This window comes from Helianthus annuus, chromosome 8 (genome assembly GCF_002127325.2).
Source record: "Helianthus annuus cultivar XRQ/B chromosome 8, HanXRQr2.0-SUNRISE, whole genome shotgun sequence".
Classification (NCBI taxonomy): domain Eukaryota; kingdom Viridiplantae; phylum Streptophyta; class Magnoliopsida; order Asterales; family Asteraceae; genus Helianthus; species Helianthus annuus.
Genome location: NC_035440.2, coordinates 46,856,583 through 46,871,582, shown reverse-complemented (window position 1 = coordinate 46,871,582; position 15,000 = coordinate 46,856,583). Strand labels below are relative to the sequence as shown.

At 37.4% G+C, this 15,000-nt stretch overlaps 1 protein-coding gene and 1 long non-coding RNA gene across 3 annotated transcripts; one reads left to right on the top strand and one right to left on the bottom strand.

Moving 5' to 3' along the window:
• Positions 1-2,783: 2,783 nt before the first annotated feature.
• LOC110899910 (F-box protein At5g07670) lies at positions 2,784-4,876 on the bottom strand. The gene is made up of 2 exons (XM_022146797.2): positions 3,448-4,876; positions 2,784-3,326 (listed from the first exon to the last, which is right to left on the bottom strand). Exons 1-2 carry the CDS (start codon positions 4,653-4,655, stop codon positions 3,053-3,055), a joined length of 1,482 nt encoding a protein of 493 aa, XP_022002489.1. The 5' UTR covers positions 4,656-4,876; the 3' UTR covers positions 2,784-3,052.
• Positions 4,877-13,382: 8,506 nt separating this feature from the next.
• Positions 13,383-14,792, top strand: LOC110903440. Of its 2 annotated transcripts, XR_004864382.1 has the most exons (4): positions 13,383-13,651; positions 13,749-13,862; positions 14,169-14,349; positions 14,476-14,792. It is a non-coding gene; the product is annotated as an uncharacterized LOC110903440 (long non-coding RNA). The 2 variants fall into 2 exon arrangements; XR_002571938.2 differs by having other exon boundaries at positions 13,384-13,651; positions 14,169-14,792.
• Positions 14,793-15,000: the final 208 nt, after the last annotated feature.

The following is a 15,000-nucleotide window of genomic DNA, read 5'->3' as shown; positions in this document are numbered from 1 at the left end:
GTGTCTGGAAAAGGGCTGACTTGGTAGTCATCACTTAGTGTTGTATGAAAAGCTTTTAAAGTGCCCGTTTGTTTTAAAGCCATTTCAAACATATGACATGTTGAATTCCAACGAGTTGGTACGTCCCAATTAGGTCCAATAATTTTTTGATTGACATCTTTTCAAAGTTTTTTATAATCCTGATATCTTTTTTTCCATTTTTGAAAACATCTTGTAGCATAATTCTAAAAGCTTTAATAAAATCTGAAACATATTTATCCCGAAGCCCAGTTTGCACAATTAAATTAATAATGTGTGCAACACAACGTGTGTGATAAAATGCCCCATCAACAATCAGTTTGTACTTTAATTTTAATTTATCGATCACCGTTGTGTTATTTGAAGCATTATTAAATGATATTGAAAATATTTTATCCTCTAAATAATATTTAATGATTGTGACATTTATAATTTAATAATTATTTTCTCCGGTATGAGGAGAAGGAAACTCATCAAACGTATCAGGATCACCCCAATGAGCAATGACACAATGTACAATTCCAGTAAACTGTGTGGAGCCGACCACACATCACTAGTTAAGTTAACACTAGTTTTTAAAGTTTTAGAAAAATCAATTAAGTCTTTTCTTGCATTTTACCATAAATTTAAACAATGGCGTTTTAAACTACGACGACTTACATGTTTGTAGCATGGTTGAAGCGTCTCCCTAATAACCTTAGTTAAAAGAGGGTTGTCGAAGTGTCCAAACGACAATGCTTGTTGAATAACCAACTTAGCCATCCTATCCCGAGCTAACATGTGATCGTAACGAAATATTGAACCATCTTTAGATAGTTGCACTTGACCGGGTGTTACTTCTTTCAAAGCTTTACAATACTTGTTCTTAATATGATTTGTCAATGTTGAATTCGAGTCCTTGCTTAACAAAGCTCCACAATGTTTGCATTGAGCCTTTTGAGAACCGTCACTCATTTCCACCAAATCCCAATTGATCCATACCTCTGTATTGCGATTATGTGATAGTATCCCAACAACATATGGAGCGGATTGAGCACCGCTGTTAACGGATGGAGAATTTGTTGTTTTGGAATTCTTGGATGCATACTCATAGTAGAGTTTATTGAGTAGAAAAAGAATAAAAAAGAAGATGAAGATTGTGTGATGATCAAATGAATAATGTGCACTATTTATACTGTCATGAATCGATTCCATCGGTAACAAATCGATTCATACGGCTAGAAATCGATTCCAACGGTAACAAGATCAAGAATTTAATGCAGCGAGTAGGAATTGGTTACGGAGGAACCGGGTACGGACCGATTTTTTTTTTTATAAAAAATGGAACCGGGTAAGAACCTACGAGTTTTTTTTGAACCCGAAACCGGTTCTGCAATAAAGCGTGTAGGAACTGGAACCGGTTCCAGATCGGGTCTACCGGGTCGGGTTTGGAACCGGTTATTATGCCCATCTCTACAGCGACATATATAGTCTTTTTTTACATTATAACGAAGTAACCGATGAATGGGCCCAAAATAAGCGCATTTTACAAGTGCTCTTATCCAGCGACATATATATCTTTTCTACATTATAAACTAATTTAGAACCCTGTGTATTACACTTATTGCATAAACGTAATTTTATATGATAAATAACAAAAAAATATCTTAAAAATTCGTGTATTACACGTGTTGAATAAAATATAATGTTAATATACCTTGATGTACTATTTACTTATTATTATAACATTTTACTTTGTTTTTTTTATTTATTATTAGGTTAAAAAACACATGAACTACATGAGATTGGATTATATAAAAAAACAAACGTTTATCCTTATCTAATTTTATTTTAAAATCATTTATAGAAAAACAAGGTGAGAAAACACCATAAAGTGACGCGTGTCCCAAAAAGATTTTCATTTATTAATACTATATACTAGACTAGATGTAAAACCCGTGTGGAAACACGAGTGATTTAAAAAAAAATTACATACCACATTTTATTAAACGACGAATGATTATACATTTTTTAAAGTTTAATTAAAAATAGATTATAAAAAAAGGAAATATCTTTTAAATAACAAAGAAATAACAAACTATTGTCGAATATTTTAGAAATAGTTTGAAAATAAGTTTAAAATTCGTGACATGGAACAATTTTAATATTCGTATAACAAAATGAAGCTACATGAACATACGGCTCATACTTTGAAAATAAGTTTAAATATTTTTATATTTGTTGCTTTATGTTTATTTATCATCTCAAAAGAACGATTATAAATGTATTAAACAAACTTGTTTTTAACGAAAGAACATAAACAAGAAAAAAGACATCCCTTTTAAGTGTTCAAACCTAAACATATGAATATAAGCAACCCTCATACATGTTTACTTGGAGCCCTAAACACAAAACATAGACTCGCATGATGAGGGCATGAAGAACACTGAAAGTTGATCCATTCAACTCATTGTTGGCGCTTTAATCATCTTTATTGTTTTTCTAGCAAACAACTATGCCATGTGTGACACTGGTAAAACCTTTTTTTATGTGTTTTTACAGTACCCGATACTCCTTTACGTGGTATTTATGTATCTGACAGTTAAGTGACGCAAATTCGCTAAACATTTTCAAGTAGCAACACCAGTAACAAAATTCCTATCACTTTAATTGTATTACTAAATTGCATTTGTAGTAAAAATATTGATATCTGAAGATGTCTACAGAAACCATGAAAAATTCACTCCAAATGATGCATTATTCGGAGATGAACAAGCAATGATCCATAAGCACAAAACATGATAAACCTTTAAACTGAATATGACATATGAATACAGGGTGTGTGCTATAACAGCACTGGTACATTTGATAATATTATATCTCAGTTTCAAATGTAATAATCAAATGAGAAGCTCAAACCGCTTCATCTTGTAGAACTCCAAATTCGCAGTTTCAAACGTCCAAATTTGAAAGTTGTTTAACAATCAATAGTATAAACAAGCAGAAGCCAAAATTGCCGCATCTTAAAGAAACTTAAATTCAAAGTTTCAAATGTTTAAATTTGAAACTTTTTGAAGAATTTAGCCCCGCGTTTTCCCATATTAGATGACGCGAGTCTTGTTGACAGATAAGACGAATTACCCGGGCACCATTTGAAGTCTTTAAGATCAGAGAATAGAACAGATAACATAGGAGTGACATCATCATCCTTAATGTTTTTACATGATATCACTTTGAGGCTTTCAAGTTCCTTCCATGAAAGAACTACAGCTTCTAAACCCTGTGTCGTTAGCCTTGAGCATCCTTCTATTGACACCAATTTCACCCTCCTGTGATCAAACCAGAGTTTAAATGCAATTACACATGTGGAATGTCTGTGTGTGTGCGCGTGTTAAATGCGGCTAAATTTACGACATGTTTCTGAACAAAGAACAGAATGACAATATATACCTGCATAGACTTGCATTGAAGAAAATGGCATCATTGAATCCCCAACAATTCTTGAAAACAACTTCCTCAACAGTTTGACACACAAGAAACAAAGCGCGTACAGTCTGTTTATCTCTTAACTGACACCTCTCCAAATGCAATCTTTCAAGCATCGGGCAAAACCCTAAATGCTCATCAAGCTCACAACATCGATCAATCCCCTTACACGAAACAAACTTCAAAGTTCTCAAACTCTCACAATAAGAAAGAGCCGACAACCACCCGTCATCCATCCTATGATCACAAAACATCAACTCTTCAAGCATTTGACAACACTCACCGACCGCTTTAATACCCTCGTAACCACCCTCGCATCCTTGAAGCTCAAGCTTCACCAACCGCTTACAACCTTGCGCCAAAATAGTCAACCCTCGGTCAGAAACCAACGATTTATAAAACCCGTCAACAACACCAACTAGCTTCAATATCTTCAAATCCGAAAACGCCGCTATCCCAACTAACACGTTATCATTACACTGATGCAAAACCAGCTCTTGCATCGCAAGACATTCTTCCGCAACACTTAATAACCCAATTTCACTACAGTTCACAACCACTAGTTGAATCAAATTCGGGTACACACTAGCTAAAACCTTCAAACCGAAATCAACTTCATCTACAGGCAATAAAACACAGTCGTCTTGTAAGTATTCATCCGGTCCTATGCGAAACGATCCAATTTCATGATTTACCAGCATGCCATAATTTGAATTACTACTACTATTACAAACCAGGGTTCCATGAACTAAATCAACATGTGTAACATTAGGAAATCGAAAAAACATCCGTCCGGATATTAAAAAATCCCAATCTAAAACCCTAACTGATCTTACCAACCGCCCTTGCAGATTCAACCACCGTTTCGACACCAAAGAATTCGAGTTCCTCTGTGACTTTTCCGGAAGTTTCGAGAGGATGCGAATAAGGATCTCATCGGATATGAGTGAGGTGAAATCTTTAGGTACAATAGTTTTGGGGGAATCATAAGCTAGGGTTTTGGTAGCGGCGGTTGCTGGTGGAGTTTGTTGGTGGTTGTTGGGTAAGGAACGGCGGCGAAGGGCGGTACAGATGACGTGATTGAGAGCTAAATCGTTGTTCAACCAGCGATTTGTTGAATGTAGTGGTGAGGGGTGGTTAGGGTTTTGGTTTTCAATTGAACAAGATGACATTGGGACGGTGTTTGAAATGCTTAGCTTGAATGTGTATACGGATTCGTACCTGTTGCAGAACTTGTTGAGATTGGTGTTTGCTAGATTTGAATGAATCACTGGTGTTGTTGAATCGGCATTTGACTGAAGAAAGTGGTAGTGGTGGTGATATTTCGGTTTCTGGAGTGGTGAGTGGTGACTTTTTCGGTTTTTTCGATTTTGAAGGCAACGGCATAAAAAATGGGGCCCAACGTTTGAATTTTTTTCTTTCGTTTTTGTGTTTTAAGTTTTAGCATTTTTAATTGCTCTTTTTAAGCTATGCGGTATGGTGATGGTCTTCCTTTGGAGGATGATTCGCCACGTAGGATGGGTGTGAGGATGAAACAAAGATGATGGAGGTATGAAAATGAGGGGATGGACCTAAAATGTATATGTATATATTGTATCTATAGGTGTGTGAGAGAGGGGGAGACATGTTTTTTGTCTTCATGTGGAGCGTCTCCAACGTCCAGAAGAGAAGAGGACGACCAGGACGAAGCCGGGGGGCGGGGTGGGGCGGTTGGCCCGGCGCCGGACCAGAACAAACCGGGGACGATCCCCATAATGAAATTATGTTTTAGTCAACTAATAATTTACGATGATGATTATCAATTGACTTAACTATGGTTATGGTTAATTAACATTTATCTTAATCGACATAGTTTGACATAGTTTGTTTTATTCATGGATAGTTTATGGATGGATATATTTTGGGTAGTGTTTGGTATGCAGGAATAAGAAACGAAATGGAATTGATCATTACCAGGAAATGAAAAAGAGAGTGTTTGGTTGGTCAATAGAATAGAATCACCCATTACGTAAGACATTTCATTCCCTCAAAATCATTCCATCCACTCCTATGTTTTTTTGTTCATTCCATCCCATCTTGCACCCTTCATTAACAACACAACAACTCACCACTGTCGCCCTCGCCACCCCGATGACCACCGTCGCCACCAACCACCATTATCACCGCCACTCTCCCCGCTACCACTGTCGCCACCACCACAACTCACAGCCGCCACCAAGCACCACCACTGCGCCACCCACCCGCCACCGTTGCCACCAACCGCCACCGCCACTTATCACCGCTGCCACCCACCCGTCGCCACCACCCACCGCCGCCACCTGTCACCACCCACAATCAGCGCCACCGACCACCACCCACTATCATCACCACCAATCTTATTCCTTGGTCTTTTCTTGCCTACCAAAGAATGCACGGTAATAATTAATTTCATTCCCACATGGTAACCAAACAATATGAAATGGTAGTGATCCATTACATTCACTCATCCATTCCATTACCTCGTCTATTCCATTTAATTAACCTTTTTTAATGAAACTTCTAAGATGTCATTGTGACACCCAAAATTTTATGACTCGATAGAGGGCTTATTGGTGATCTCAAATTTTGAAAATCAAACACAAGTGAGATTGTGTTATCTTTTACGAAACTATATGTATTGTCATTAAAAAAACATATTCTAGTTTATCTATACTATATTATAATGTATGAAGTAGGGAATTTTAAAATACCAAAAAAATAAGAACTTTTCATCTCTTAATTTATAAATACACTCCTAAAATAAGGGTAAATTGGTCTTTTAAACAATAATTATATTTTTGCCCCCCCCCCCATCTTATTACACTTAAATTCCTGACTTTTAACATAATTATAGGTAATTAGTTACTCTTTCCCCCCTCCACAACAAACTTATAATTTTTTACGTATTCTTGTTATATCCTATAAACTATAATGTTTTAAATGAATCTAAAAGTACCGTGACGACCTACTCATTTTTGTCGACGTTTCGATAGTTGTCTTACTCAGTATTAAAGCGTGGATTGAAATGTACAAGTAGATGATGCCTTAGTGTACAAGTGATTAAAGCCCAACGTACTTAGTCATTATCCCGGAATGTTTAATAACTATATAATGCAAAGTGATTGAATAGTGTCAATTTAATCCTCTCATCTACATTACATTTTAATCTCTTATCTTTAACAAAATTATGGATAATTAGTTAGCAGCTACACTTTAATAACTTATAAAAAACTAACCTCCCCCCTGTAACGCCCAAAACGTAAAAAAAAATATATTATAATACTTTGAGAAAAATAGGCCCAGATTTTTCTTTTTGTTAATATTACCTAATAAAGGTTAATATTCCTAAAATCTATTAATCCACATAATCGGATTAATAAAACAATTACAAACACACTTTTAGAAAATTTCGCCATGACCCGTTTGCATCACGACCATTCCTTACGAAAACAATACCTGCTTATTAACAAGGTTTTTATAAAACAAATATAACCCACTATTACATTAGCATACTAGCACTTGGCTAAAATAAACATTGGAGAAAAACTCTAAAATGCAAATAATTAAGTCAATTTGACCCAATAAGAAAACCTATATTACTTAGTGAACAAGGCGTCACTAAATCTTCGCATCGTTGACCCGCTTCAAAAACTTGATCACTTTCGCCTTCCCACCACCCGAATTTGTCATATAACGTTACCTGATGCGTGTGAAGTGCTATATATATTAGGTGCATATTTTAAGCCCGTTTTACACTTTTTAGCCAAGTTTTAAATTTATAAAACACGATATTTACTAACACTAAACACACATATGGGCAAGTGCACCCATCGTGGACGTAGTATAGTGTTGGTAAGATACCGAGGTCGTCCAAGGACACAAGAGCTTTTAGTACCGGTTTATCCTCAACGTCTAATCAAATCAAAAGTTAGAAAAAAAGGTTTTAAACTATAAAAATAAAACTAACTAAAATGCTGAAAATAAAATAAAAGTAAAAACAGATAGACAAGATGAATCACTTGGATCCGACTTGTGTGTAGTGTAACCTTTGATTATTTCATCACTTTTGCACATTTTAAGAGATTACATTAGTTATTGTAGTAGGCCCCTCTTTTGAAGGCGACGTTACCCTCAACCCAGTAGTTTGAGTCAGCAAGGATACAATCCTAAAGGGTCGGATTATTGAAAGATAATTAATTAAGTTATTAATGCATAATGTGGTAGGTCCCTCTTTTGAAGGTAACGTTACCCTCGGCTAAGTAGTCTGAGTCAGTAGGGATACAGTTCCAAGTAGCCGGGTTAAAGTTTTAATAGTAGTTTAACTTATGAGGGGATCAAAGAGTTTGGACCCCCGCCATCCAATACCGGTGGGTATTGAAGGAGGTCCTACTAAATTTGACCCAGGTCCTTTGCAGGATCTATACACTGAACAATGGCAAGACTCTTACCAAACCGTTCCCTTAACCCCCGATGATGCGTGTGTAGTGTAATATATTTTTAATATATAATTAAGTCCTTTTTACACCTTTAGCCAAGCTTAAATTTATAAAACACGATATTCACTAACACTAAACACACATATGGGCAAGTGCACCCATCGTGGACGTAGTATAGTGTTGGTAAGATACCGAGGTCATCAAAGGACACAAGAGCTTTTAATACCGGTTTATCCTCAACGTCTAATCAAATCAAAAAGTGAGAGAAATGTTTTTAAACTAAGAAAATAAAAACTAACTAAATGCTGAAAAATAAAATAAAAATAAAAACAGATAGACAAGATGAATCACTTGGATCCAACTCGTGTATTAGTATAACCTTTGATTATTTTCGCACTTTTGCACTTGTTTAAGAGATTATCTTAGTTATTGTAGTAGGCCCCTCTTTTGAAGGCGACGTTACCCTCAACCCAGTAGTTTGAGTCAGCAAGGATACAATCCTAAAGGGTTGGATTATTGGAAGATAATGAATTAAGTTATTAATGCAAATTATGGTAGGCCCCGCTTTTGGCGGTGACGTTACCCTCGGCTAAGTAGTCTGAGTCAGCAGGGATACAGTCCTAAATAGCCGGGTTATAGTATTAATAGTAGTTAACTTATGAGGGGGTCAAAGAGTTTGGATCCCCGCCATCCAATACCTATGGGCATTGAAGGAGATCCTACTAAATTTGACCCAGGTCCCAAGCAGGACCTCTAAACGCTGAACAAGGGCAAGACCCTTACCAAACCGTTCCCTTAACCCCCGACCAGGTAGCTAACATACCTCCATATAGACCGTGGAGATATGAATGGTGAAAATCTTTTATTTTATATAGACAGTAAAATAATGCCAAGACACCACGGACAAACGATAAGGAAAGATCACCTTCAACATAAGCAACTAGTTATTAAAGTCATTAATACAAAACCAAATAAAAAGTGCAAAAGATTAAAAATAAAAAGTATTATACTAAACACTTGTCTTCACCAAGTGATGTAAGAGACTTAGGCAAACATGGCCTTGATTGTCAAGAACTCTTACTATCAATCTTGGATCCCGAGACGACTCACACACTCTACGATGGACAATGGATGATGGTGGTGGATAATGGTGTTATGGTGGTGGTGGGTGGTGGATGAAGTGTGAGAGAGGTGGTGTGCCAAGGGATGAGATGGAATGAAACCAAGCACTCCTATTTATAGGCTGAACAGAAGGCTGGGCACGGCCCCGTGTCCGCTGGACACGCCCCCGTGCCCGTCTGACACTCTCTCTCCTCATTAATTGTAATTCGCAATTACAATTAATACGCCTGCCGTACTTTCACCACGCCCTCGTGCTCACTGGACACGGCCTCGTGGTGGGCAATAGAAGCTTCTACAAGTTTGTCTTTTCTGCTGCTTCTTGGGCACGGCCCCGTGCTGGCTGAGCACGGGGCGTGTTCAGACTTCTGTTTTCTATTCTTTGCTTTGGGGGATGCCGTTGAGGGTTTGGGCAGTCTACTTTTATTCCTTTTCTTGTATTTATGCTAGAATTAGTTGTCTTTTTGCTTCTTTTGTGAATTTGAGCTCATTTCATCCTGAAAATACAAAAGGAAGACAAAAACACTCTTTTTCCAACATTAGTACTTAAAAAGGGTTAGTTTTATGCCTTAATTGATGTAATTTATATGTTGCATTTTACACACATCAAATACCCCCACACTTGAACTTTTGCTTGTCCTCAAGCAAAACTCTTTAAATGTGGCTTACACTCCCAAATGGAATGGGTAGAAGAGAAGGTTTTTGGCTTGTCATAGAGTGTCGGGAATCCAAGATCTTTTTGGGTGTTATTTTTATTTATTTACAATCCTATTCGTTATGATTTATTTAGAACGTTTCATAAGATAAATTACTTATTTGGGTATAACATGCCTTTTTAAAATTCCATTTATATACAAGTTCACATACCTCACGGGATAAATCACTCAACACTCGGCCGAAGGTGTATTTAGTGAATCACTCGAGAGCGGCATGGAACTTACTCCTTCCATAGGCTTGCCAAGCAATCAATCCTCATCCTTTTTAACTTTTATACCTTTGTAAATATCAAGAGGACTTTTTGGGTGAAGGGTTAGGCTTGGGCTAAAGGTGGGTGGTTGGGTTAGTGGTTAGTAAAAGGGCGAAAAGCGTAAAAAGCGTCGGTTTTCGTAACACACTTTGTTTTTAGTGACTTTTTATTTTGAAGTATTTCTCCAAACAAGCTTTTGTTTGTATAGCTTTGTTTGTTTTTAACTTCATCATCATTTTTTTTAATCAGTCACATAAAAGAACGAGCTTGCGAAAAACCGAGCTTGTTACTAAAATAAATGGTGAAAAATAAAAAGGGCTTTTTTTTTTTTTTGGGTAAAAAGGGTTTAGGGTAATGAAATGAAAGGTTTAGGCTCAAAGAGGTTAACTAGGGGGATTTTGGGTAGGTGGTAAAAAAAAATGAAAAATAATGGTGTAGAAAGCAAAATGGTTAGTCTTAATGCCTCCATCATTTACTTACTTGGGTTTAAGTTGGCAAGGACCGGGAATGAATCGTCGTGGCAAGTTCTAGAGTTGTAAGAACCAAGCGGCTATTCACACAAGAAACGAAAAATGAGCATTTAGTCTAAAGATGTAAATTTGTATGCTCAATAAAGGCTCAAAACTCACTTTTGTGGGAATGGGTTTTTAATGTGATCAAATATATATAATCGAATTTTAACTGGACTTGTTATGCCGTTTCATAATTTTCTTATGTTGGTTCTTGTTATCACGACGCTCTCGGTTGTAAATTTCATAAAAATATAACCTTATTAAACTTGTGATTCCTAACTTAAACTTTAGACAAGTAAAAAAAATGATTTTTTTTTTTTGAAAAAATTTTGGGGTGTTTAGCGGTTCCAATAGAGTTTTGCGTAAGGCTTGTTGTTAGGACTTGCAAAATTTCAAAGTGTTAGCTCCCCCCCCACCACACTTAAATTACACATTGTCCTCAATGTGTCCCAAAAATAAATTTTTAGGTTGATTGGATGTGTACTGTGGTGTTAAAAAGCAAAGATTTATGTTACTGGCAGTCTGGACATGGCCCCGTGTCCACTGGACACGACCCCGTGGCGAACTGCCAGTATCGAAAACTTACAGAAGATGAACACGGGGCGTGTTGGCTAGACACGGCCCCGTGTCTGGCAAATAATTGCAGGTCAGTAACCAAACAGCAGGTCTGGGAGATGAACACGGGGGCGTGTTGGCTGGACACGTCCCCGTGTGGACAGTCTGTGAGCCTGAAAAACAGGTTGTCTCCCGGTTTCTCCATTTTGGGCCTGTAAGTGCTAAGTTTTAGCACTCCAACCCTTGATTTGTACCTGTTTCATCACTCAATACCACACCAAGCAAACATAAACATCCTAAATTACCAAAGTTAATTGTCTCCAAGCATAAAGTGAAAATAAAACGGAAATAAAAAATAGTCAAAGAAAGTAAATTGTTCAACAAGCGGCACGCAGGCCATAAACTGTTCGATAGAGAAGGGTACTTAAACCTGTGGGCTCACCACCAACCTGCCCCTTGTTCATCCAAACCTCCTACTCCATGTCTTCATCGCTATCCCCACCTCCACCCCCATGCCCCGCCATATACTCCCGGATGCTACCGATATCATCTTGTATCTCGCTGATGTTGCGCTCAATAGCCCCGACCCGGTGGTATGTGTTGTTGGCGAGATTGTAGGCGTTCCTGGTGCACATGAGGTTTTCCTGCAAAAGATCATGTAAACTTTGAAAGTTAGGAAAACCGCCTCCTTGTGAGGAGGATTGACCCGGATCGCCATGGGGTTGGTACTGGTACTGGGGAGGTGGTGCATGAAGAACTAGAGCCTCTTGTGGGTTCCATGCATAACCTTGCGTCCTTTGAAAGCTCACCGTCCTGTCTTCCGCCTCATGAAGCAAGTTCATGGCTCGGAAAATGTGGTAGTCAACTCGTCCCGACCATGGACTTCTTTGAAAGGACCTTGGAATGTTCGTGAAGTGCTTGAAAAGACGGTACACCCATCCCCCAAAGAAGATAGGTGTTGGAGCTCGAGCAAGGCGATTGAGATGCATGTTTCGCAACAGGAGATATGGAACATCGAGAGGTTTTCAGTTGTGGATGCAGTGAAGGACAACCAAATCTTTCAATCCGACAACGCCACTACTGTCGTGACGCTGGTTCAGCGAGTAGGTGAGGAGCCTGTGAATGTAGCGGTATAGCGGGTCCCTCAGTTTGGTACTCTTAGTGCTGCTAGGGTTGTAGATTCCTTCACCGATTTGAGCCCATGCGGCTTGACGTTCGGTCTCATCCAAGTCTCGTAGTCCCCCAGTATTCTCCTCATTTCCCGATTCCTCTTCACCGTATAGTCCTATTATAGATCCAAACCGTGCCATGGAGATTGAGTACGTTGTCCCGCCACACCGAAATGTGACCCCTTCATTGTCAAACGGGTCACACCTCGAATTGAAAGCGAAAGTACTGTAAAACTCCATTGTGCATTGATGCACCGACCGAAGCCGAGTGTTCAATGCAACCGCTAGTGGCCCTGTCACGATGTTGTTGAATCGGTCTAGTTGGTTCACCATGGTTAACAAGTCTGTGCATGCCCGCCTAGGGTACTCCTCGGGTCTTGTTTGGAGTATCTCACACTACGTCAAAAACCACCTACGGCCACACATATGACCAAACTGTCCAGCCACACTTTTGATTAAATGTGTGGCTAAAGGTCATTTCTAACATTTGAAAAACTTTTAGCCCACTTATCGCCACACATTTTACGTATTCATGTGACCATTATATAACAACTCAAAACCTTTAGCCACACTTTAAGAAAAAATTGTGACATTTACTAGTCACACTAAAAAAAGTGTGGCCAAATGTGATCTACGGCCACAGTAATTGTTTTATGTGACTAAAAACACATGTTTTTGAAACATTTAGCCATATTTTAAGAAAAAAATGTGACATTTATTAGCCACACTGAAAATGTGAGGCCAAATGTTATTTACGACCATGGTATTTTTTAATGATGTGGCTAAAAGGACATCTTAGGGAAAAAAGTATAGATTATATTGTTTATAGGCTAATGACTCGGATAAGATATCATATTTTGTGGGTACAAGATATAATTGATATGCAATACTTTCTACAATTATTAAGCAGTTGTTTGTATTCACATGTGCACATGATTAATTCACTCTTTCTATGCTCTAGTATGTTCCATATTTTCTCATTCATTTGTCATTATAAATGCATATTATAACTGTGTTTTCATTGTGATATTTATATCTGCATAATGATGTTTGTACTATTGTGGGGTCCCTGAAGAGATTAGCCCTATGTTTAAATTTCAAAGAAATAAACCATTCGTTTAGTTTGTGTGCATTCTCTGGTCCAAATTTTGTGTGCATCTTGTTCTGTTTATTTACGTCAACCTCACAAAATTGTAGGCTTATATTTATATTACTTTTAGAAAGTATTTCAAGCGTATCTTCATTCATCTGTTGTTTTGTAAATGTTTAACGAAGAACTTAAGCAGAAAACCAAGTTTAAATCATCATCAAGACCGCCGAAATGGAATTCTATACGACTCGAGCTTTCAAAGGCCTGAATGGAACAATTTTTTATTTTGATTCACGGTTCAAGTAGGGCCTGAATGGAACAATATTTTATTTTTCATTGTGCACTATCTTTGTTTGTTGATCAAAGTTTTTCTTTCTGTTTTGCTAAATTAATGGACAGAGCTAACACATGGGTGGAAGGTGACCTAGTCCCAGAGGTCGCTATGGTGGTTGTAGCCGTGGAAGAGATTTTCCAACAAGTTTTTTTGGTTTGTAATCTTCGTCTTGATTGGTGGTATGTTCCTGATGAGTTCATGTTCCTTTTAATGAAAGTACATACTTAGTTACTTATGTGCAATTATTGGTATAGGAATTGGATGTTATACTTCTCAGGATGAAACTCTAATTATTGTGTACCTGTATTTCCCTTAAAATATTTGTGTGCATCAATGCCTATGCATATCATTTAGTAATAGCATGGCTACGGTGATCATTAAAGGTCATATTTTTTCACACATAAGTCTCCATATCTTGAATTGAATGCCATTGAATTTAAACATATTTATAAATTAATTATATTTTCATTTCATGTTAAATGCAGTTCCTAGAGGGGATTCAGCCCTAAGAGCACCACCAGTAAGTAGGGAAGTGGTTGACCAAGATGGGAGCAGATGCCAAATGTGCTATTTGCACGAACCAAAATTTCTGATTCACCTTAAATTGCTACCTTGCATCCAGAAATTGATCTGTAGATTTCCTTTTTTTAGAGCTTGATTCCCCAGGTTCGGAGCAAACATTTAATTCAGATAAGTCTAAAAAGTCTAGACTATGTTTTGTGATATACAAGAAGCATATTACAATTGCAGTTTAGAGATTGATCCCGAAACTTAAACAACGTAAATGTGCAGATTTTGCAAAGCCAAAGGGTTTCCATATGGTCTATACACTCCACAAATGGCCATGTAATACCCTTTTCGCCCACTTATTTGATGACCATGAACACAATGCTAGTCATATCTCATGAAGATTGTAGAGGTTCATGAATGCAAGTGGGTTTGTTGTTGTAAGTGCTACTAGGAATGATGCGGGTTCCATTGCAATTGCTACATCATTTGTAGATACCTTTTGTTTAGAAGTTCTGTAGCTTTAATACTCTAATTGAGAACTTATGTATGAATTTTGATATGTTATTATTAATATCATTTGTGTTTTAAGTTTTTTCATGTATAATGTTCTTTTTATTTAACAAAATAATTAAAATAAAATGGATATTACATGAAAATAGCTGTGACCAAAGATAAGACATAGTCACACTTAAATTTCTAAAATTTCATGTGGCTTTATATAACCATGAGTCACATCATCTCCACTTTGATTTTTCTTTGTGTGACGGAATGATACCGGATGTCATGGGAAACAAAATAAGTGTGGCT